This window comes from Gavia stellata, chromosome 11 (genome assembly GCF_030936135.1).
Source record: "Gavia stellata isolate bGavSte3 chromosome 11, bGavSte3.hap2, whole genome shotgun sequence".
NCBI lineage: Eukaryota > Metazoa > Chordata > Aves > Gaviiformes > Gaviidae > Gavia > Gavia stellata.
Window position 1 is genome coordinate 21,845,280 of NC_082604.1, and position 25,087 is coordinate 21,870,366.

The 25,087-nt window shown below is 39.7% G+C and overlaps 1 protein-coding gene across 2 annotated transcripts; it reads right to left on the reverse strand.

Moving 5' to 3' along the window:
* Positions 1-95: 95 nt before the first annotated feature.
* MFN1 (mitofusin 1) lies at positions 96-24,979 on the reverse strand. 2 transcript variants are annotated; one of them, XM_059822530.1, is made up of 18 exons: positions 24,926-24,979; positions 24,290-24,411; positions 23,335-23,470; positions 20,284-20,446; positions 19,510-19,634; positions 17,722-17,830; positions 14,466-14,573; positions 13,672-13,825; positions 13,479-13,546; positions 8,624-8,745; positions 6,955-7,081; positions 6,550-6,654; positions 5,467-5,569; positions 4,241-4,470; positions 3,578-3,733; positions 2,852-3,048; positions 1,376-1,510; positions 96-440 (listed from the first exon to the last, which is right to left on the reverse strand). In XM_059822530.1, exons 2-18 carry the CDS (start codon positions 24,402-24,404, stop codon positions 371-373), a joined length of 2,223 nt encoding a protein of 740 aa, XP_059678513.1. In that variant the 5' UTR covers positions 24,405-24,411; positions 24,926-24,979; the 3' UTR covers positions 96-370. The 2 variants fall into 2 exon arrangements, with proteins under 2 accessions (XP_059678513.1, XP_059678514.1); XM_059822531.1 differs by having other exon boundaries at positions 24,952-24,965.
* Between the last annotated feature and the right edge of the window lie 108 nt (positions 24,980-25,087).

The window sequence follows — 25,087 nt, forward strand, 5'->3', positions numbered from 1 at the left end:
AGACAGTGGTAACTGTGATAAGGTCGCTCTCCCTGCATAAACTCCTGGATGCCAGGAAGCGAGACTTCCCACTGCTAAATACTAATGAAAACCAGTAAGGATTTGGGTTTTTATTGTCAAGTGCCCAAAGAAATTTAGTGTTTAAAGATTTTTAACCCCAAATCTGCAAAACAAACGTAACACTCAAGAGTACCACAGCTCTTCAGTTTGGTTCACCATCAGAGTCCAAGTTTTACAATAATTAACGAGTGTAATCAAAGTAACATTTAAAATATAAATCATTTCATGTGACTCCACAGAGGAGAAGTGTCATCTGGAAAATTTCTACTTTGTCCTATAAAGGATCACCGGGAAAGTTAGCAACGATGTTTTATTTACTCTTTTGAAGAAAATGTTTTGTAAATCGATCTAGTTCATTCTCAAGGTGAATGGCTTTATTTCTGTAAAACAAACAAAAGCAATGTATTTACTTCAATGCAGTAACATCACAAAGAAGGCAGAATCAACATCAGTGTTTAATTTCTATTCCTCGATTCCCGAAACCCACAGCACTAAGAAAACCTGAACACGTGCTCTGGTCAGAGCCTTGGACCTTGCGAGTGCGGGACCTGACTAGGCAGTGGAGGGCCGCCAGCCATCTGCCCTGCGTTTCCCTTTCCCCAAAGGCTGTGCCAGGTCCATCTGGGACTTCCCTGGTTCTGGCCTGTCCTTTCAACGTTTAACTCGGGAGAGGTTCTGCAATGGCAAGCAGGGCATTCGGCGGGGTTCCTCACACAGGCCGCTCGTGCAGCGTACCATGCCACGGGGTGCGCACTGTGGGGCCAGAGGTTCATCCCATTGTGGTCTTGAACACCCGAGGCCAAGAGGCAGCCCACAGCCAGGGCAGGCTTACAGCAGGGGAAAAAGAATGTGGAACTAAGGCTGAGGCTGCTCCTAAGTCCCTAAACCACCAACTGCTGTGAGTTTCTCTTCTGTGAACACCTACTACTGATACCAAAAGAAAAACAATATTGCACAGAATGACTCAACACAGTACAGCTGCTTTCCTGTTCTCCTGTGGGGAGGGTTCTTTGGGAAGGTGCACACCTAATGTACCTACAGAGGATTAATATCCTTGAGAAAGCCATCTCTCCCATACCATAGAGAGACACAAAGGTACAGACAATCAAAGAAGGAATATTTTTGTAGCTTTGCTCATGCACCTAGGTAGAACCATACATTTATTTAACTTAACCAGAGCTGTTCAGTTACCAGTAAAGAAAATAGGTATTGCTGCACACCATTCTGCACACACGCCTACCTCATTTCAACTTGAAAGTAACAGCAAGCACCAATGTCACTGAATTTGCTCGTGGCCAGTCACACCCAGACTTACCTCAGGTGCTTGGAGTTGCTCTGTATGTTCTCCAGCTGATCTATTTCTTTGGAAAGCCTAGCAATTTCTTCTTCCAGGTTTTTCTGGGTAATATCCACCTGCTGACAGAGCCGAGCAAAGGTAGTGGCCATTTCCCTAAAGGGAAAACAAGTTTGTAATCATAGTTTACAGCAGTCTGTGCTACAAAAAAAAAATTTAAGAAGAAAAATAAGTAAGTAAAAATCCCTGGCATTGCAGTGTGTAGTAGAACACAGCAATCAAAGTCTCCAGCTGTTAAGAAATTAGAGAACAGCAGAAAGCAGGAGAATTACGCATTTTTTTTTAACTAAAAAAAGAAACCTTAAACATACAAAATGCACCTCAGTCTATGCCAACATCACGTCTGGCAATTTTTCACCGAGCATCAACAGGTCCAAGTCTGAGATGGGGACTCTGGTGGTAACACATGCTGGAGCAGCCAAGTGCCCCCTGTGCAGCGCCCCATGCCACGCTAAGCACCCTGCTCACAGGGAACGTGAGCCCTTTGCAGGGTGAGGAGTGCCCCTGACTTGCTGAGGCACCTGATCCTACTTGCGATCCTACTTGCGTCCTCAGTGCTCCCCACCTGAGTTCCAAGACTCCTCCTTACACAAAGGAAAAAAACCCAGTTACCACCCCGGGCCAGCAACCAGGCTCTCCCACAGGAGAGGAGATGTCTCCTCTCCTCTCTACTTCACCTCACTGGAGCATTGGCTTGAGTCCAGCTCTTCCATGTCCTCACAGAGACACACAGCTGCTGGACACGGGGATGATTCTCTTTCCTCTGCTGAAGCTGAACTTTGTATTAGTAAAGTATTCCCTGGGCTACACAGGAGAGGTGTTCTGCACCCTGGTGGTTAGAGGTCTCATTTAGCAGGCCTAATCTTCTGAAATCATCATTTAATCAAAACAAAGTGTTTCAACAGTAGAGGCTGAGGGAGACGATCACCTAGACATTACTTTGCAGAGACAGGTGAAAAAGTAATTTGGAAGAGAGACACAAAAAAAATGGAACAGTTCACAAAGGCTCTTAAGTTCCTCTTCTGCAGTGCAGAAGAGCCAGGACTGGCTGCTCAGAACTCGCCCATACCAACCCTTGAGGCAGAAAAGCAGCTCACCATTAAAGTGACTCGGGGCTGATTCAATGCTAATCTAAAAGCAGACCGATTCAGTCCCCACTAGAACCCAGCCAACTCCCACGTCTTCACAGTAAGGTCTTGGACAAAGAGAGTCCGCATCTCAAGACTAGCTCTCGCACATACACACACAGAGACATACGTATTGACCTTTTTAGGTGGTAACTTCAAACTCTTAAAACTCCCTTGTAATAAATGCCAAGGGACCATAAAGCTGCCATCCCACGTCATACGCAGCCAGTCCCCACTCCCCGGACACCACAGTACGGCACTGACACGGATTTCCTATCCTAGTGAGGAGAAACACCAGTGGGATACTTACTGTTGCACCTGATGGCTGCAATTAGCACTTGTAAGACTGACGATCATCTGCAGCTTTTCAGTAGCATAGTTTACAAACTGCTGTTTAAAGGCTCTCTCTTTTGCTTTAGTGGTCCAAGTTAGTCTCTCGTAAAGATATAATAAGCCATACATACTTAAGGAGAGAGAGATGAGTTTCCAGCCTACTGTTCTCCAAATCTGAAAAAGAGGATTCTTCATTAGCTTAAGTAAGTTGCCCTACAGAATAAAATCTAATTCCACTCATTTTTTTTAAATCACCTTCATGGACCTTTCACCAGGTTAGTTTAAGAAAATATATTATTTCCATCATATTATTGCAGAGCAATACAGCAATACTTAATGAGCTGGTACCCCAGTGGCATGGAAAATAAATACGTTACAGAAGCCTCGCTGCTTTTTAATGAAGGAAGAAGGAGAAAGCAAAGCTCCCACTAAATCCAAACTGAATGAGGCACCATCAAATCATCCTTTAATTCAGAAACTGAACACAGACATATGGCATAGAGAATACGTCCAACTATGCTCACAGTAATTAGGCTAATTTTCTCACTACAAACTGACTGCGGGTATCCAGTGCACTACACATGCTCTTCCGGCCCACTGTTATTAAGTCCATTACATGCTTCATGTGGCACCCCAGACAGGAAAGACCAGTTTAATCTTTGCCGTCACTGCTAGTACAGTGAATGTTGCTAATACTACTTGCCACTCCGCCAACAACGATGATGCTCATAGAGGTCCGTGATGTCAGTGAAGCTAAACTCATTACCAAAGGAACCATAAAATCATCATGCGATACGTTCTCTGGAGTTACGGCAGGAAGGCTGGCAGCAGACGGGGTAGTAGCTAAAGGACGAGGGATCTAGAAGAGTGGAATACGGCAGCCTGAGTAAAAAGCATTAAGGAACTACACAGCAGACTGATTTTATTTTCATGTATTCAGGGTTTGATTTACTTAAAGGAAACTCTTCAGCACAGAAATCTGAACGACACTCCTGACAAACTGTGGAAGTTTTGACAGTTCCTTGCCCAACAGAGGACTGGGTTAGAATAAGGGTTCTATGTGGGACTGGCTCTGCCGTAAGGATCCAAAAGTTACTAATTAAAAGGTTACCCAAAGGGTTCAATCCAAAGGAAAACAAAACTCAGGTAACAGCTGCAGAAAGTTTAGGAAAGGTTTTTTGTTCAGTTCTCACCCTGAATATAATCCAATAAAACCAACCCTCACCAAAAATATTTCACTCAAAGGGACTGGGGGAAAGTAGCAGCAAGCATGTAAAATAGTAGAGGCAAATACAGTAAAAATCAATATATTCTCATCAAGGTAAAACAAGGCACTTAATGTCAGCCTGATCTCTGAAGCACTCACTTGTAAGTTTGGATCTGCTAGTCCCAACAGTACTCTCTGAGCTTGTTTAGGACCCAAGAAACGGTTTACAAGTGAAGTCCATCCCAAGGAAAAGTGGAACATGATATCCTCTTGAAAATCTGCACACAGACTATGACAGTTTAGATCATAGCTAAGGTCAAACCTCCTGCATGGAATTAGCAAGTGGAGCTGATTCTGAGCACCAGAAGGCAACAATGGTTTCAGATTTTCTAGAAATAAAACAGAATAGTAAAGATGAGTTAACATTAAAAGCTTTACAGCATATTCACAAGTAGCATCCTTGCACTGCTGACCAGCTTTGTGAATGACAAGAATCTAAACCGACCAATTTATTTATTTATTTGTAAAATCAGTGGGCATTTTAGCAGTTTTGATCCTAACAGAGCAGGCAATTTATTGCTCTGATAAAATAAAAGTCATGCAAAATCAACTTATTGAGAAAGCACCGCTGGAAGAAATGGTCAAATTAACTTAAAGTCCTCCGTCAGTGGTCAAAAGATAAGGATGGACTAAGAAGTAGTTGGTTTATCCAGCAGTTCTGTGGTGCCATACAGAAAAGGCAACATTATTGCATAATACGTCAGAAGGCTTCATGTCACTCCATGATCTCGCTCTGAATCTTTTATTATCAGAAAGAGATCAGAAGAGAAATATGGATATGCAATAAAATTACTACTTATTTAAAAAAAAAAAGAAAAAATGGAGTGCACAAATACTTTGTGAAACTATGCTGTTTTGCACTCAGAATCTGGGTGCGGATTCTGAGTGCAGAACCTAGGGAGAGGATTACTGAAGAAACATTATCTAACAATTAGCATATTTCATATATCTGTTGTGGAAGCCAAAAGTTTAAATGGGTTTATAAAAGGATTAGACAAATTCCCACAAGACAGGTCCATTACTACTTGCTTAAGCTATTAATCCAGATGCAGTATCTTGGCTCAGAAGTCCCTAAACTGGGGATGGATCACTGTATTTACCCGGATTCATTATTCTTCTCCCCAAGCATCTGTTACTGGTTAATATCAGAGACAGGCGACTAAGCTGAACAGACCCTCAGTCTTGACCTAGGATGGCTTTTCCTTTATGATTTTATAGCGTTAACGTTAAATCACTATCAGAAAGAAAATTCTTTTCAGAGCAAGTTTTCTTAAATTGTCTTCCTCTAAACAAAAAGTCTTAACGTTCCTCCTTCCTCATCTTACCAATCATCTCCTGCTGCGACTGATGCATTGACTGATTGACTTCACTGGAGCAACGATCAGCCAGGTTCTTTCCCAAACCATCTTCTATATGTTTGTTCAGTTCCTGAAGTTTTATAAAGAATATATGCTCATCAATTTATATTTAGCTAATCAATTACATGATACAGAGCAGAGATATGTTAAACACTAAGCATTGTTATTTACAGTGGGAAGAAAAGAATGTTACCATGGAAATACTGTGCTTTTAAGTTGCACAATGTGACTGAAAACCTAATTAAAAGTGACACAGGAAAGATTTCTCTAGGACTGTAATCATTAAAAGGCATATGGAAAAGTCTATTTTCAATAAACCGTGACACCGAAAAGCATACCACTACCATACTGCCCTGCAAAGCCTTTACTGCCGTCATTTGATGGGACCAATTTCACTGCTCAGCACAAAGATAAACCGATCCCATCAACTCCCATGGAGATCTGCTCCGGACATTTTGCAGAGCTAGGACAGCACAGACTGTCCTGGAAGTGCAGTGCTCCCAGCTGATCAACAAAGCTGAAGCAGGTGGGAGTTATGGCAGTCATTCATCAGCAGCAAAGTCTGAGCATGAGAGGCAAACACACATGTATGCTCCTTTAAAATACCGAGTTTGAGGAGGAATTTACAGAAGTTTAATAAAAGCTGCCTTTTTTCTTAAAAAAAATAAATTAAAACACCTATAAAATGTTGGGTATTTGGAAGCTCATTTTATTTTTGGATCTATTTCATTTAAGGAATAGTGAAAATTGTTTATGTAAGGTCTTTATTTACTGGAAGTGAAGACTACAAATCAGGATGTCAGTTTCAGTAACCACTCCAGTAAAAAGACGGTTGAAACAAAAATTAATTTCTTTCCAAAAACAAAGCAGAAAATATTTTCAACCTTTTCCAGTTTTAGGTAGACAGAGATATACATATGTCAGAAAGTAAAAATCCTGCAATGCTTACACAAAGTGTCACGTAACATGCTACGCAAATTACAAAAATACAGAAGTAGAAATTAAAGGAAAGGCAAAGAGCCTGGCTTCAAACCATGCAAGAAAACTTACTGTCTTATAGAGCTTCAGTACTTGAGGAGAAGGGTGAAAATCTGAATAAAATTCGTCAACTAAAACTGAAAGTCGGCAAATCTCATCGGTCATGGCAGAGGAGACCTGGAAGAATGTGGTAAATACATAAAATGTTTCACCTACCTTTTCCAGCCAGAGTGAAAACAGACTACTGCATTATCTGTAACAATAAATGATTCAATTACCTGATAGTCAGGAAGGATTGCCATTTTGACAGCGTTTTGGTTTTTTTTTGTTGTTGTTGTTGTTTGGGGGTTTTTTTATATTGGAAAAGGAACATAAGTAGACATTTCAAACATACTTCATAAGATGGGTGGGCACCTAAGGCCTTACAGGAGAGGCAACACTTGAACCAGGGAGCTTTTTCACACTGCCATTACTTACTTTATTTTCTACTTCCTCAGTAACACGTTTGATTTTTTCCTTAGTATCTTCCGTCAATATGTTCAGCTGATTTCGAACAAAGTCCAATCTATCCTTCTGATCTTCTCGCTCTTCCATTGAATGGACTCTAACATAGCAGAAAGGAAATCACCATCACCAGCAGGTATTCTACCAGTAAAGAAACAAGCCCCATAACCAGGCACAGACCACCTAGCTGATGGTTTACTGAGCAGCCAAAAAGAATCCAAAGTGACACTGGCTGAACAAAACAGAGGCACTGCTTCAGAATAACTACAATATAGATATTAAATCTACAGGCGCATTTAAAGGCTGCACTGATTGAACATAACTCAAATTACTGGGTTTTGATATATTTACAAAAACAGCATTTAGAATTGGAATTGTTACCATTGTACGTAATTACAACTAAAAAAGGTGGGGGGAATCAGCAACCTTTAATACTTAGTCTATCCCAATTTAAAAGTAAAAAAAAAAAAGAAAAAGGATAAATCTGACCAAGCAGTCCTACTGCTCCTCACCAGCACCACTCAACTCTTCCTTAACAATGACATGGGTCTGATGACCCTGCAAGGCAGAGGGGAGGCAGCAGAAACTAACCTTGTCACAAACAACTCTCTCCAGAAGTCCTTGACCTATCATTTAAGTAAAAATTGCTTAAAATCTAAAGCGGTTATATCTTGAAGGGCCAGCAGAAACATCAAACAGCAATTCAGATTAAGAGGGGTCACTACACAGGTTTTGGCAGGTCGATTGACAGAAAGCAGTAGAATATCAGAATATTTTCAAACATTTCATAGCAAGTTTTCATAGGATCTGACAACATAAGACAAATTATTACGTAAACACGCAGTTTGTAAAAGCTAATATATTCAGGAAGAGGAGTGTGTTTGACAGGCACAGTGGAGTCTGTTGAAACATAAAGACACACTATTAACAGACACAGAAAGGAGATGGATGGAAAGGATTAAACACGACAGCAAGTTCACCGTGTACAAGAGAGACAAGAGGTAGCAACAAAAGTGAGGAAAAAACCCCACGCATACGCAAACCTCAAAGAATATATGAAACTATCAGACAGAGTAGGTGAGCTGTTATCATTAGCACTGAAAGGACTACATGAGCAAAGAAAGAATAAGGATATTTAAGGATACAATCTGGAAAGGGATAGAGGCCAAGCCTCTGTTAGCTTGGGTTCTTCTGATCCCTTACAGTAGTCTAACCACTTGCAAATTAAAGTTCATCCTCCCATTTATTTTCTCAGTGCTACTGTTAACAAAAAAAAGTTATGTAAAGCAGGCCCACACATCACTTCTGAGATGCTGGATACAGCTAGAAAAACTTAAAATTTCAAACTGTTAAAAAAAAAATGAATTTGAAAACCCACAGACTGCCTTTGTAACTGTAAATCAGTAACGAAGAGTAACAAATTAAACCAAGGTCCCTATTCAGATGTCACAGACCAAGGACAAGGCTGAGCAGTGCAAGTGAACAGTAGTAAGACTGACACACCTGAGAAATTCTCTATTTCTTACCAAGTGAGAAAAGTGAATTTTTAAGTCCGTAATGACCCAAGAAAATCGCCAGCATAGAAATGGCTCCTCAGAGGATCTGGATAAACCAAAGCCAACCAGCCCTCCAACCAACCTACCTTTTCTCTGCTGCTGCTACGTTTATGGCGTCCATAATGTTTTTCACAGTATCTATTATCTGTTTAGCTCTGATAGTGTGCTGTTCAAACTTGGTTTTCACAGCTGACTGCGAGATACACTCCTGCGAGGGGCCCAAGCCACAACACATTACTGCAATTCCATGCCAACACATTCAGGAATTTCACTGTCAGAAAGCACATGCTGCTAATTTTACCATGAACTTAAACCAATGGGAAATAAAAAGGGAGAAAGCATATGGAAATTAAAAAGACAACAGAACCGAAATCTCAAGTGAGTCTATAGCAGCAAATCTGTACCTTCACGTTCATTCACAGTAATGTGCGTAGGTTTTTATTCATTTAAAATAAATTAATAAAGAAAAAAGAAAACTCAGATGAATACATAAGATAAATCTAGCTCTTCAGAAAATTTTCCAAACTATCTCTTCGGAACTATAAATGCCTAATAGGAATGCTGGCAATATTGCCCGGCTTGAGTTTTATTTGGTGCAATAAATATTCTCAGTTTGAAGAAGCAGTTCTGTCAATAAAATTTGACATGCTCATGTCAATACTGACCATCCAGGAACAAAATATACAATTAGGAATAAGAAAAAAGGATTCTCTCACAGGACATAAAAGTTGCTAAGTAGTCCTTAAAATATTAGCTTATTTGCAGGTTATTGAAGTGTTAAATGAATGAGTAGAGAATGCTCTAAGGATACAACTTCTAATCCGTCTTCAATCTTCAATATTGTACAGCGATTCAGAAACTACAGGACACTGATTGAAGAGATATACAAATGTTCAATTTGGGCAAAAGCAAATCCATTGTGATAAGCCATAAATTAAGACTTCGACTTTCTTCAAGCAACTGCACATCCTGAGTTATGTAGCCAATTAAATGCTGTTGGAGCTCAACCTGCACTAAGTCACCACAAAGTAGCAACACCTTCTGTGTTTGAGGGGAAGAAAGCAAGCAGCTAGTTTCTTTATGCCAGATCTACGGGGTTTTTAAATTGTTCTCAATCTACGGATGCACCTTTCATAGCACAAACAGGTTTAGGTTGCTTTTAAAAGACTTGCCTACGACCTTAGCATACGCTGTAATAACGAATTTCAGCTATCTAAAAATAAGAGATCAAACCAAAACAAAGAAAATGGGTAAAATATATTCCCTGTTCCTCGATGAAGCAGATCTAGAAATCAGCAATGAAAGGCCAGAGTTTCGCAAGTATCAGCACATTGTAAGAGCTAGACTAGACACAGAGGAAAGAGTCTTTCCAACATTAGTATGTGGTAGATAAAAGGATGACAGTCACTCACAACACAATCAGAAAATCCAAGTTAGAGCACTAGGAAAAACACAAAGGTTAGTTAAACGACTGGGAAAGATAAGAGGGGGACAGCAGCAGTTTTGCTATTAGTCTGAAAATAAGTATTTATCAAAACAAAGATAAAAAGTGTTTCAACAGCATAACCAAAACTAGTTACCTTTCAGCCCACTTCCAGTATAGCAAGACAGTCTTTAAGCGCACAGCTTATTACATTGCTGTGTAGTTAGGGAAGGACTCTGCAGTAGCATACTAATTCAGGCTGTGTTATTCACTCCAGTTTACAGCCAGAATTACTATTCCCCCTGCCTCCCTCCTCCACTTCTCCCCACACCATTTCTGTTACCAGTTTTTTAAAAAAACTTGGGAAATACTACAACCTGAGGCATAGTGGGGTTTGGTTTTATGTAGAATATCCACTAAGGACTACTGCACACAGTGTACTGTGCATGCACTTCTTTGCTGTTTTGATAAGGCATTTCTAGCTATCTCACTGTAATATTTCAGAATAAAGATACACAGACTACTTTGTTATTCCACAATATAAAAATTCAGAATTGATCCACTAATTCAACCCTTTCCTTTAAGACTGCATATCTTTTTTTCTTTGTTGTAATGCAGCTGACACACATAGTAACATTACTTTTTAAAGCTACTACATGAATCTCTAAAACCTTAATTTCACCACTGCTTAACAAATGTTTCTAGTAATGCCTGGACCAGTTTTATCTTTTAGCAACTTTAACCACCCTATGCTTTGCAGAAAAAACATGTTGTATCTATTTTTGGAATGCCTTTTGCCCTCACACAGAAGTCTACATAAATGCAGTCACAAACCTTTCAAAAATGGTCCATTTTTTTCCTGTATCACAACAAACTAGCACTGATGGGTTGTTTCCATTTTTTTTTTTAAGATCCTAGCTATACTGAGCTCATATCAGTCCTGGGATGAATGGGGTTTCCCAGGATACTAAAACCAGGAATGTGGAAGTACTGGGGAAGTAACAGATCCTCTTCCAAGCCAATGTGGAAAAGACAAGAAGCTGCCCAATTTTAGTGAAGACAAAAGCAGGGTGAGAGAATCCAGGAGGAGTAAAACCAGCAGATATAGCCAGTGGGAACACAGAACACATGGGCCTGTTTATAAATGTGGTGATGAGATAGCTTAGAGATGTGAACTGGACAGAAGAGCCCCAGAGATGTTTGCAAAGTCTGAGCAGGGCACCTGAACAGAGACAAGGAGCCAAAGGCAAGACAGACAGAGGCAGAGAAGGGGTCAGTGTTCGATGAGGACAGACAGAAACATCTGTGCTCTCGTCCCTTCCCTTTCACACACTGGAGTGTAATTTAAGAGTCTTGGGACTTGCAGCCTCTCTGTCAGGGAACAGAATAAATGCAAAGCGCTTCAGCCAGAAGTGCTTAGGCTGTACTTAGAGCTAAACAGCCTCTGAATTTGGTCTAGCAGTGCATAAAGCATGGTATCAAGTAGGATTTTGTTCCCAGACTGAACACAGAAAATTCTACCTAATGTTCGATATTCTCCATTACTTTATGAGCTGGTATAGCCTAGTGCTGGTTAACATAACTGACACCAGCATAGTATTGTCATCAGTTACTTTATCAGCTCAAGTGACAGTAATTTGAGAAGATTTCAGACCTGGTGAACCATTTATGTATTAGCCTTTCTTTAAAAGCAAATAAAATGCTGTTATAACTTAGGAAATTGCCCACAAAACCTGAATGTGAAAGAGGCAACATGAGACACTCGAAATTTAAATGGCTTTGGCAGTCTTAATTTAGCACATGTTGTCATGCTCCTCAAGTGATGTGATCACATTCCTATTCAAAGCCATTCATTATGATTTCAGGATGAAACATGGCTGAGCAGGGAAAAACATTACAGAATCCACTCTCACTGCTGGAGTCGAAAGGCGTGCAGCAAAAGAAACAGATAATATGAAATAAGAAAAACGTTGTTTAAAGGCTGTACAGTGCTGTCACAGAATTGTTTTTTGTCTCTGTCTCTGCCAAAAAAAACTTGTCGTGGTTCTGACCTTGTGTTGGATGCTTCTCATTTTGGTGGCCAACTTGAGACTGTGACATCTGATTTACAGATGTGCTGAGCACTCATAGCATCACATTATTTAATAAGTCATACGTCCATCTTAATCTTGACATATCCTAAGTGTTGAGTGCTTAACCGTAATTATAAAAGATCTGTCAAAAAAGATTTGGGTACAGCACACGGCAAAATACGTTAAAGAACAATAACTGATATAGAAGCTTAATTTCCACTTTTTTCCTATGGGTTGAAAGTTTCCTACTATAATTCTAAGGACAAATTACAAACAAAAATGCATGTTTGGCTACAATTAGTGACACAGCAAGAAATTTCACGCCTCATGGACTCAGACCCTGCCAGTATTCTGAACCAATCATTTTGACAACTCAGTCATCTATTGTAAGAGTGTGAATAAGGATTAAATTTAAACTTTAGTCTGACATTTTCTTGCTTTTGCAAGACTGAATCAAGCTGTTATTTTAACACCTTTTTGATATACACTCCATTACATAACACGGTTTTGCTAAGGTCAAATGGGCTTCTTGTAATGAGAGAAAAAATATGTTTCATACGCATTTTGATTTTTTTTAAATATACCAAACAAGGAATTACTGGTTGAAGCATGCAAGAGCAGTCTCGAGCATTTGCTGTATACAAACTACAGTCATACTGTTCAGGGTCATGAAATATGCTGATAGATACCACACAAAACCCTCAAGGCATATCCAAAATGCCTCCTTAAGATATTAAAGAATGGCTTTAATTAATTAGTTCTCAAATTCAGCAAGACAAATGGATCCTATCACAAATTACTCAATTGTCAAGCCAGTCCAACTTCTGAAGAAACTGTAAACTTCAACTATGAATATACGTAAACTGAGGGTGAAGGATGGATTCTGTACAGCAACAAGGATGCAAAAATAGTATTAGTGTTCAAGAGTATCAGAGCTAAGAGGTAGATAATGGTGATAATTTCAAAACTCTGGCTTTAAAAATGCAAGTAAATATTTAGATTTACATTAGTGAAACAGAATTTCTTACTATTTGTGTCCTGAATTACAATAATTAATTACAAAGCTAAACTTCAGAACAAAATAAGGTTTACTATACAGCAAACATTTCACCAGCTCATGGTTCTACGTGATACACTCCTTTCAAAGAGCATCGCCTCTTTTTATACAGACTACATTCATACTGAGGTCTCAAAACATGAGTTAAAAGTCCAGTTTTCGTCCTTTCCCCTCACTGAACAAACTTCTTTTTCCAACAACTACCTGCTATTCAAGGTGAGAACAGACGAACAGAGCCCACAGATAAGGCAAAGCTGTCACATGGTCTGAATACTTTACACTCCTCCACTTGTTAACACAGGTAATACTCAGTAAAATTAAGCTAAGCATAAGCAAAAGCTACCTTTTGCATATAAAATCAGGCAGTCTAAAAATCCCATCATAAATACCTCAAATATCTGCTCAAAATGTTGAAATTCCTGGAATCTTGTTTGAAATCCTTCAGCAAGAGCTCCACCTGTGAAACATAATGGACCATAAGGGAGAGCACAATGCCTCACAGAAGTGACTGTATCTTAAATACTTTTGTCAGGTTTTACAATATATTTCTGTATTTGAGGAAAAGTAAGAGTTCCTACACACCACCCTCTGGCATTCCTTGGGCCTTCTGTCTCCTGGCACTCAGAACTTCTTTTGCTGAAACAAAAAAGATGCGATTCCTCGCTTCTACAGGATCAATAACTTTGAGCTCATCAACTAGAAAAGTCAGACAGCGCTCCATGTGCTGCCTACGCACCTAAGGAAAAGGTAAAAAGCTCATGAGAAAAATGCAAAAATTGAGCCACCATCAAACCAGAACATCAGAGTTCGAAACAGATGCTGGACAACCCGTTAGATAGCAGATGCCTTCTAATCCTACTGATGCAGCAGCTGCTTTTAACCATTTAAACAGCTCTGGAAGCAACGATACTTTCTTCTACAACTGTCTGTATTTATGTAAGCTAGGTGCCGTTGGAAAGATCTGAAGAGCACACTGAACCATTACCATCTAACACTGTACTTTGCCAGCTACTCTGTGCATGTATACATGTATAATCTGTACCCTCAGGCTGCATTACCATTACAGAAATAAAAGGTTATACAAAGAAGATTTAAAACAAGCTTAACTGTCGAGGAAAAGGTTCTAAACAAGCTTCCCATTGTATTACCTGCCTGCATATATTGTAGTTTGAATCACAGGCTGCTTTTTGCTCTGAACAAGGAATAAATTACTTCAATTTTCTGACCAAATAACTTATCCTTTTATTACTAAGACAAAGCTGGTGTTTTCATATTAATAACTGTATTACCTAGCAATTTAGCATGCTTTTATGCATGTAGAGGCCTTTTCTTTATATATAAAAATCAACCCAAATAAGAGCCATCAAGTCACTCACATCTTCCATATATTCTGGTTCTGACGCGGAGGCATCCCATCTATTATTCAAGATGAAGATGTTTGGCTTGGAAAGTCGTTCGTTCACTTTATGGAAAAAATGCTTTTCCTAAGAATTAAAGCACAAACAGAAAACTCCACAGACATCCAAACCAGAGTCACGGATTCTTCTGTACCAGATTCTGAAGTTAATCCAGCTTTTTGAAAGTTTATTAAAAAGAATTCATAGCATTAAAAACCACAGATATCCAACACAAAAAAAGGCTTACAATAGTTCAAAAGGCATCAAATGTCTTAAAACTGATGCCAATGCTAAAAGTCCAAGATACTGCAAGCTCCTCTAAAAATAGGTACAAATACAAATTAAGAAACTTGCAAAACAAATAGTTTAGAAAACACTGGAAAAGAAAGTCTATTTTTCTATAAATCTATCACGGCATTCACTGCCTTTTCTTTTTTTTTTTTTTTTTCCTCCTTTCACTCTTACTATCACAAAACTTCACCTCCTTTGATACTTCTAGCTACTTTATTAAATTTGTTTGTGTGACACTCAAAGTGCCGTGTGGGAAGAGAGAAAGGGAAAAACTAACACACAAAACATGACTGTATCTGCTCATTTTGTTTTTTAAATAAGACGCTTGGGTAAAACTGTGAAGTCTTCCTTATTTGAACTACAAAGATGCTCCTGTTCACCCTGCCAAAACACCCTCTGACTATATTCTTCAATTAGGCAATGTCAGCTTCAACTACAGACAAGTTACATTTCCTATATGAGGATGTATGGCTTGAGCCACAGGAAAAAAAAGTCATTTTTAAAATTAAATTGTTCGGCATGTACCTGAAAATGTATTTAGGTCCCTTGCCCGTACCTACCACCCCATCATTGCTATTTTCATAGTCATAACGGGTAAGTCATGATGGAGTGAATCCCCACTCAGCACAGCTCAAACAGAAGAGATCTCTGTGCTGCCATAAGCTTTTCGAATCTGCAGCAGGACACCACCATATATTCTGGACACAACACTGGAGATACACTAGTCTCCATCAGCCGTAGAGTAAGCATGTGTGAACAAGATCACTGTTGCAGAAATAAGAATTTTGTCTGAAGAGAATTTATGAGGGAATATTAAAAATATCACATTTATGCAAAAAATCTGTGGTTGTGTAGCAGCTGCCAAATACTCTCAAACTTGTTACAGTAAGAGGTAAAAATAATGCCTAAGGAAGATGAGAACATAGTTACCATGTGCTTTACCTGGAGGATAAACTTGTGTAGATGAAGAAAGAAATTATCATTTGCCGCAACGCAAAGCAAAATACAAATGCTTTAGAGCAGTTACATAATTGTTAAAGGCAACTTCATTTGTGTCTACCAGGCTGAAAGAATTAAAGAGGAGAAAGAGTAAGAGAACTGTTTACTGAGCCAAAGCCCCAATCACAACTAAGATCTACTTCCTTTTCTTCCAATATACACCCTGGACACTGGTTATTTCCAGACTCTAATAATTACAAGCCGCTCACTGTTAAGTGAGGATTTATAGGCACGGCAACCAAAAAAACCTCAGCAAGTCTTTAATGCTTCAAACAAATTGCAAGAATAACCTATTTCTATTTAGCAACTTTCAGCCATGCCTGACAAGGAACAAAGACTGGCCAAAAATCACATTAAAAAGCAGAATAGCACTTATGTGTCTGGGTGTTAAGGATTAGACAAATACAATATTAACAGAATTTTCCAGTAGACGTAGAGCCTTTACGTCTTTCCTGCATATTTACTATCTCAGTCAGATTGCTTTTAATGGTTCATTTCTCCTAGGCAAATGAGAGAACGAAATCAAATTTGGCCTTTTCTCTGTTATTTCATTACACCAAACTAAAATCTGGCATGCAGGTCCCTGTTGTTTCCATGTTTCTATATAGTAATGAGGTGTTCACTAAAACACAATCTTTTTTTTCTTCTTCCTTTTTTTAATTAAACAAACCAAACCAACTATGGTATGCACATAATGCAAACTATTTATAGACTCCCTCCATATTAAAAGCATCCTTCATGTGAGATAATGGAGAAGATAAAGCCATAGTTGTGCCAAATCCTCTCTTTGCCTTGGATGTTGTCAGAATCTTCTTTCCTTTTAAATCACATCTCTTTTGTATTTGACTCTTTGTTGATTCGGCTCAGAAGATGGTATGTGATGTTTTTAAACGCATTTCATGTTCTTCTCGGATTTCTACCAAACTATTCTAATTTCCTAGAATGCAATGAAATACTGTCTTTGTATATTGAGTTCTTTATTGTATTAAAAATTGACTCAATAATCAGAAAGTTCAGACACTGCATGTCAGAACTATGCTCAGAACAAATCAAGGCATTTTGTCTACACTAGGCTTCACAAATGTCTGAGATTTCTCAGTAGCATTATACTACATTCTATCAGTCCCACTTCCAATAACTCAGAAAACTCATATTGATATTGTCTGCATTCACAATACTTAGTTTAGTCAAAGCTGGAGATCACTACAAAATTAAAGCAAATCTCTGGCCTTCCGTTTTGAGTATCACATCAGCTCCTTTCGCCACCTTGTATGCTCTCCTTCCACAAGTCATACAGTATTTAGGCTGCAAGGTATACAGAAATCTTCTCTCTCTTGAAAGAAGGCTTTATTCTATAAAGTTGTTAAAACATCTTCAGCTGTCCATGTTGCACAGAACCATGCAACTTGAATGCTTATTGCTAGCATCTTCAGAAGAAACAGTCCAATGAGGGCAACCTGTAGCACTTGTCCTCAACACAAGGTGTATCAAGGGAATTCACCTTCTTCTGAGACAAGAACATATGAGGAACAAGACAGAAATTCAACTTCCTTCACCTACTTTGTGTATTTTACTGGACTTCTGGATATGAAATACTCCATAATTTACTTCTGTGATAATACAAGTGTCTTCAGCTGACAAATGTTGACAAACTGTAAAGTGAGACAAGCACTACATCATCCATTTATCAAAAAAGAAACTGAGATAGAAAGGACTAATGTGATGCCCAAGTCAGAGTACGCAAAGCTGGTAAAAAAAAGCTGGTTCTCCTTTCCCTAGTGAGGGACATACATTGTTTCCTGCCTCCCACTCCCAAAGCCTGGTCACAAGATCTAAGTGCAGTGACTCATGGGAGCTTCAGTAAAGGTCTAAGAAAAGCCATTTCAGTTATGGAACTGCTGAGTATTTAAATGAAGAAGTAACATAAAGTCATTGCACATCATACCGTGTTCATAAGAGTTGATTCAGAATTGGCAACCAAGACGAACACGTCAGCATCTAAGCAGAATTTGTCAATCCAGCTGTCCAGTTCTGTAGTGACATCTGTGCCAGGGCTGTTGAGAAAAAAAAAATAAAATCACAAACTCGTATTTATCCAGCAAAAGAGTATTTGATTTTTAGAAACTGATAAAAAGAGTGGGATTGCCAAAGGGCCTTGTAAGAAGATACAAAGCTTTGCATCTTTAGGCTGATGCCTTACTCAAGCTTAAGGCAAACACAGCAAAAGCCAATTACCACTTAGCATTTATCAGTCACTCACTCACGGGACCATCCACTCATTCCAAAACGCAATTCCTAATTAATAAATATGCAGAGCCAAGAAAAGTGACAGGCAGTCTGTCAGAAATCCAGGTCATCTCACAGAATGGTCCCCCTCCCCATACTCCAAGTTACAGATTTTAATCAAGAAGGACAGTTGTTCATAAAACATTTTTTTCATTAATCAAGGCCTTCTTTAAAGTGGTATGCTATAAAAGTGATGCATAGTTTTAATAACAAATTAAAATGAAGCTAAAACTACAGTGCTGTCAGTTTTTCAAAAGTAAGTGGAATATGAGCATTAGGTCATGTTTGCAACACCTCAATTATCACTGGTTCTAATTTGCTCTATTTAACAGTAAAAAGGTGATTTTCTCCTTACAAGTACCTGTTCTCTCAGACTGCAGGCTGTTTTCTTTTCCCTTTATATTTCACCTTTAGCAACCAAGACTGTGCAGATCAAATCATGCCTTATACCATACGTATGCAAGGATCCTTTCTGGGCTTCCAGCATGCTTGTGCTATGCGCATGTCCCCAAAGATACGGCACAAGTGCCTAAGCTTAGAAGTCCAGCAGTGCATCAAACCCATGAGCTCCCTGTGCCAGCCAGGCTAGCTTTTTCTGTGACTAGCATGACATGAGCTTGCACCCAAAAAAAGAATGACAAACTCCCAGTGATTTCAAAGGTGTAAAATTAGAGATGCAACAAAAAGCACTACAATTTATCAAAATACACTCTGGATGTTATTTTGCTGGATATGAATAAATTGTACTTACAAATTCACCTATACTTGAGCGAATTACTCACAAATTCAATCTATATTGATTTGCACATTAGGTATAGATCACCTAACAGTTTGAAAAAACATGACCAGGTCATACCTCAGAGTGGCCAGGAATATGGACATTTGACATAGACAAAGCAACAGCTTTCAGAATTGTTTAAATACACAAACTGTAGGAAATGCTAGCCCAACACATAGGTGCACACAGCCGTCACAATTACATTTTGAGGTCACTCATTACTTTGATATGTAGGCACTGCAACTCTTATCAGAAGCTTTTAAAAATGAAGTCCAGGTTGCTTATTACACTTCCCATGATCAGTCTGAAGCATTTAAAGACAGAAGACAGGCAAAAAGTTGTTGCTGCAGCAACCCTATTCACACTTCCATACTGTTTGTTTTAAAGGTAGAAGTATCCTCAGCCAAAACCTAGTCCCTTATTCAGCTCAATCACAAGACATGTGCTTGTTCCAACTGTTACAAAGCCAAAATCAGTGGGGTGATGACAGGCAGCAGTATATACAAAAGAACAAACTCTGTACTCTCTCTCTCTCTCAAAAAAAAAGAGCCTTTCAGTAATTTTGCAACCTAACAACCAAAGCACAATCAATCTGTAAATCAGTCTCTTTTCTGAGGATTATAATAGCTACTCTTTTTAAGAAAACATTTACTAAAACAGAAAACATACCTGTCCACTAAAACCAAATCATCTCTCAGCAGGGCACACTTTGACTTGGGCCAGAAGACATGGACAAGACAGCCAGCTTTCAAATCTTTATCCATGTGAAGTGCATGAGCAAGCTGATTGACTGTCTATAAAGAGCATAAAGTGAAGACAAACATGAATATACACCACAAACAAGTCTGTAAATCAGCTTAATTCGGTTCTCAAGCAAACCTGGACAAGATCTATCTTGAAAAGGATAACAGAGTTCATACTTCCTTCTGGTGAACACTTGTGATTTTTTTTTTTAAGCTTTTAGACTCATCAGCATCTAAAGAACAAGTTGTGCCTTGAAACCTAGAAAGGAGTTTCTTTGGAGCCATGAAGTGGTATTCTCTACAGGGCTAGTGTGTGTGATACTGAGCATCATCTTGAATTTGCCTCAGAGGTTTAACGTATCAATGTGAGCAGTTAAACAAGCTAAGCACCATAAGGCCAAATGAGAGGCAGATTCTAAATCCTTAACAAGTAACAGAAGTTACTCTCAGTCCTACAAAAATAAATCACTCAATATATGCTATGCTACAATGAGACACACATTAGTTTTTTCTGAAATACCTGAGAAAAATTGTGAAGTAGACCACTTCAGTTTGTTAGTTATTCCCTCCTAAATAAGAACTTAAAAATGCAGAATGAGTGAGCCTTATATTTTTCTTAGACTTGCAATCGTTGTTGAAAGTCAGATCTTTTGGGTAATGGTTACTGTGAAAAGTAGTGTTAATCATACAAAAACTGTACCTTGACACTCTTCTTTTCATCTGATCCTTCTGTCATGAGATAAGCCTTATCTCCATCTGTCCCTTCCACACTGAGAAAGCAGTTAGTTGTATGGCCAATCCCACTAGGAAGTACCTTATCCCACAGCATTGCATTAATGACTGAACTTTTCCCACTGCTCGTTCTAGAGAGATAGAAAATAAAAGCACTCTGAGCACAGTACAGCAGTTTACACATACCTTAGTCTTGAAGTGAACGCACCCCCCTTGAACTGCATCAGATCCACATACTGCAAGCTGTTTTCGGTGATAGAGCTTCAAGCCAGCACAGTATAGCTTGCCAGAAAAGAATAGGGAGTGCAGGAAAAGTTCATCTGAACAGCAATTCCAAAAAACTTTCTTGGTATCAACATTGCCTATCCAACCAAGAAAACCAATTTTCATTTGTGTAACACATACTGGCTCAAGAAGCCCAACCTGTACCAGAAGCATGCTTTATCTGGTATATCTCAGTCTGAGTAAGGCATTCGTAAAAGATACTGGCTCAACTTTGCTATGCCAGCAAAAGCATCTAGCATAAAAAGATGCCTTAGATCAACTTAAAGCAATTGCTAAATCACAGCACGCTGTCCCACATACGGGGGCAGCCTGCCCTCTTCTTTGTGCCAGCCCTAGCATTCCTGTAGAAAAGAACCGATTGAAAATATATGTAACATTCTGGGCAGAATTATGTTTTGATCAGACAACAATTCCACATTCCTGCTCACAGCAAAGCTAAAGGATTCGAGAGATGCTGGAGGAGGACACGAGGAGAACGCTGCATGACAGAGGCAGGGAAGGACTACCCTGTGTGGTGGCAATCAACGGTGACTCCTTAAAACGTTCATGAAATTACCATGTCAGCAACTTAGCCTATCTTTAGAGAAACATTTGATCATTACCAGTCAGAAAGGAACTGTTGCTTCTGATACGAGTCTTCTAGGTATGACATGAGATGCAAAAGGAGCATCGCTGTACTACTGCCTTCAGGTATGTTTCAAAGCATTGTGTCTGGGAACTGTCACCACACCCAGCAACGACAACTCAGAACAATTTAATGGACGATAATCTCAACTGAGTGAAGATTCCTACAGTAAGACATGTAACAATGTGCAAAAAACCCCTCAAATTTATTTCTTGTGCATAATCCTTATAATGCAAATGCTGTCTTTAATAATGAAACTTAGTCTTGTCCTTATTTCAGAAGGAAGAGGCAGCTAAATTAACCAAACCCCGCTGATTAAAAGCAACTGTTCACCGACTCAAGGTTCTGCAAGAACTTGAAGTTCTCAGCAATGTCCAACTTCGCACTAACTCTCTACCCCTCACCCATAAATATTTGGGGCTATTACACAACAGTATGAAGTTAGATAGACTATAACTCATTTTTGAGCTGCTACTTCTAGAAAAAAGTTCAGTGCTCACTGTACAACAGTTTATGAATTTATTCAAAATATCAGCGGGAGAGTTAAATTCTCTTTTTCCTGCCCTGAACTTCAGCGCCTTGCAAAAACAACTTTTATCACACATCACTGCTTGTAACTGTATTCAGCTTTTAACTTTGTGAAATATCAAGGCAGAGATATAACTGATTTCTTTATCCCAGATCCTTTTATAGTTTTTCTTTAAATAGCTGAACTATTTTTAGCAAAGTGAAGGTGAGACCACTGTTGTACACATTTTTTCCAATACTATTACACAGTTTTTAGAACTAAAACATGAAGATTCATACTCCAGAAAAAATATGTAACCACATGCTTAAATTTAAGCACAGAAAAATCAATCTTCCTGAAGCAAAGTGGACTAACAGACCCCAGACTAACCAGGCACATAAAAGCATTTGAAAGCACTGGAACAGTAGCCTTTTAGAAGGGACTTCACTATTTTATATCTGACTTCACAGTCGGTAACACAGATATTCATCATCTTTCTAAACCCTCCAAATTTTATAGGAACAGACTGGCACAATGTTTGGAATGCAGACTTTTACTGGAAGTCTTAAGACCCAATCATAATTCCTCACTGAAAACTTAAGACTTTTCCACTAAGATGAGACTGAAATGCAAAACACAATACATACAAGCAGAGACACGTAAAACGTCAGTGCTTTGGGTCTATACACCTGACAGCATCTCTTTAGAGTACTTCTTATGTAGTAACACATTCCATGTGCAACAAATACCTTTCTTTTTAACTCCCTTTTTTTCAGCCACAAAAAAAACCCCAAAACATAGCTGAGATTATCCCATGCTGACCAAAGTTAAATTTTTCTAATACTGAAAATACTTTTTTTTTTTTTTTAGAACAGAAGTGAATTTAAATCACCCATAACTTTGGAAATATTATCTAAATATGCAAAAGCTTTGACAATTGGTCTGTGGTAATACCACCAAGGACTGTGAACCAACCTTTCCTAATTAGTGATTCAGGAAAGCAGAAATTCATAGCTTCATTCAGATTGATCTGTAAGCCATACAGTACATTGTTACCGTTACCCCTTATTATCATCACACGGCTCTGTCAGACTAATGATACAACCAACAAGGCGACCATCTCTTAACTGTCTATTTTTCTTCAGCTGCTTATGTTCGGAAACATAAACAGCTCAAAGTTTAGTTTCTCAGTACTTGTGATCAAACACAAACAAAGGTTCGCAACAGTAGTAGTCCAGTAAAACAAAGATATTAAACAAACAAAACCACCATGTTAAAAAAAGAAAAGCCGTTCTGGAGAAGATGATGACAAACTCAGACCCTCCTATAATGGATCTATACAAGATTATTATTTTTAAAAGTTTATCAATGAAAAACATGTAACGAGACATACATAGTTATCTACAGTCATGAAGCAAGATGGCATCAAAGAAATATTTAGCATCAACTAGATAAAAGTGAACATGGTTTTATGCATATTTCAAACAATAATTGTATGATGAAACACTCATTCCAGTGCATTTAAATTAGAAATATGGACACTAAGCCCTGCAAGATAAAAAAAAAAGATCAAATTAAGTTCTGGTAATTCCGTTCATTACCTGCCAAAAAATGCCACTTTCATGTGTCTCCGTGAAAGCACCTCACCGATGACTGCTAACTTATTTTTATATGCCTGTATTTTTGCTAGTTCGTCTTCTGTTGCTACATGTTCAAGCTCTGGGTTCCTGTATGTTGCTACACATAGAAAAAGAATAACATAAAAGCAATCATTTATAGAGTATGTGCTCCAGGATACAAGATGCAGATTTTCAGTGCTTCACAAGCCAACAAAGATCCATGTAAATTTGAATTATACAGCGGTAAGAAAAAGCCAAACAAACCCCCACTACAGACACTGATATTAGCCCTTGTCATTTAGCAGCTCCACCACAAGCACCTGTGAAATCATGACATAGACCACTTCAGATTAATCAACAATCTAACTGCTGGATTCAATAAGCCTGTGAAAACAGGCTGCTGTGCTGATTTGTCCACTCTTTGCAACACCTGCCTCCTTCAGAAAGAAAAGCCAGGACCTCTCATGGGTACACCAGCTAGGCTGGGCTGTCTTCTCCCCACAGAGCTCACTGGGGTGATGAGCAACCAACTGCATGTGGCAACGCACACGCCTCCACGTCGCTTCTGAGGGTGTAACCAATGGTTCTTTGCATTGCAGCATGTTGATCTACTTATCTACTGAATAATGGGAGAACCTGTTTTTATTTTCCTCTATACAAGAGAAACCACAACAGGACTATAAACGCTGGAGTGGTTAAGCTTTCACCCTGATGGAAAGGAGGTTAGGCTACCAGCCCAAGCGATGCGATCAGCTTTTCATATACATAACCATACTATGGATTCCTGCTAGCCTAAGTTGCAAAAATCAATGTCATATGAAAAACGTGACTGTTTCTGAAGGCGTAAGTTTACACCAACAGCATACCGATGTATACCGTAACGTACACCGCACTGCTGTAAAACGTATTCAAAGCAACAGAGAAGTTGAAAGCTAACCTTCCACAAAAGTTGCTCCCTCGGTGACATAGTCCAGCAGCTGGTCGAAGATGGCAGTAATTGTCTTTTTAGCCAGCACAAAGTGCTTCAGCGGAGAGACAGTAGCTTCTGCCATTATGCAACTGCAATGGAAGTTACATAGAAGTGACCAAACCCCTCAGTACACCCAGGTATGCAAAAAGTCATACATTTCTCACCCAGTCATTTAAGAGATGAAAAAAACCAAACCAAAACCCCAAGCCACAACGAATGCCAGCAAGCTCAGTTTACGCCGGTTCTATTACGCTGCCAAACTCTTATCTCTTCCCCTCGCCACACGCGCCGACAGCGGCTCACAGGGAGGGGAGCCTCGGGGACAGGTTTAAACCGATTTGGTGCGGTCTGCTCTCGAAATACGAGACTCTTCCCTCAAAAAACGAGGCTCACAACCTCCCCCCCGCGCGGAGGTCAGCGCTGTTCACTCGGCCAAGCGAGGACAGGCCCGCGGCCGCCCCTGCCCCCGCCACCACGCGGGGCCGCCCGCCGCTGAGGGGACGGCGAGGACCCGAGGTCGGCGCGGAGCCCCCGGGCAGGGCGAGGGGTCAGGCCGCGGAGGCACCAGGCAGCCCACGGCCCTGCCCGCCCCCGGTCACTTACGGAGCCCCGGTTCGCTCCGCCGTTACCCGGCAACCGCCGCGCCGCTGGCGGGGCCTTCCCCGCCGCCGCCTCCTCCTGGCCCGCCGCCGCCGGGACGGGGGCGGACATCACTTCCGCTTCCGCCTCGCCTCCCCCCGCTGCCGCACCCGCCGGAGGGCGGCC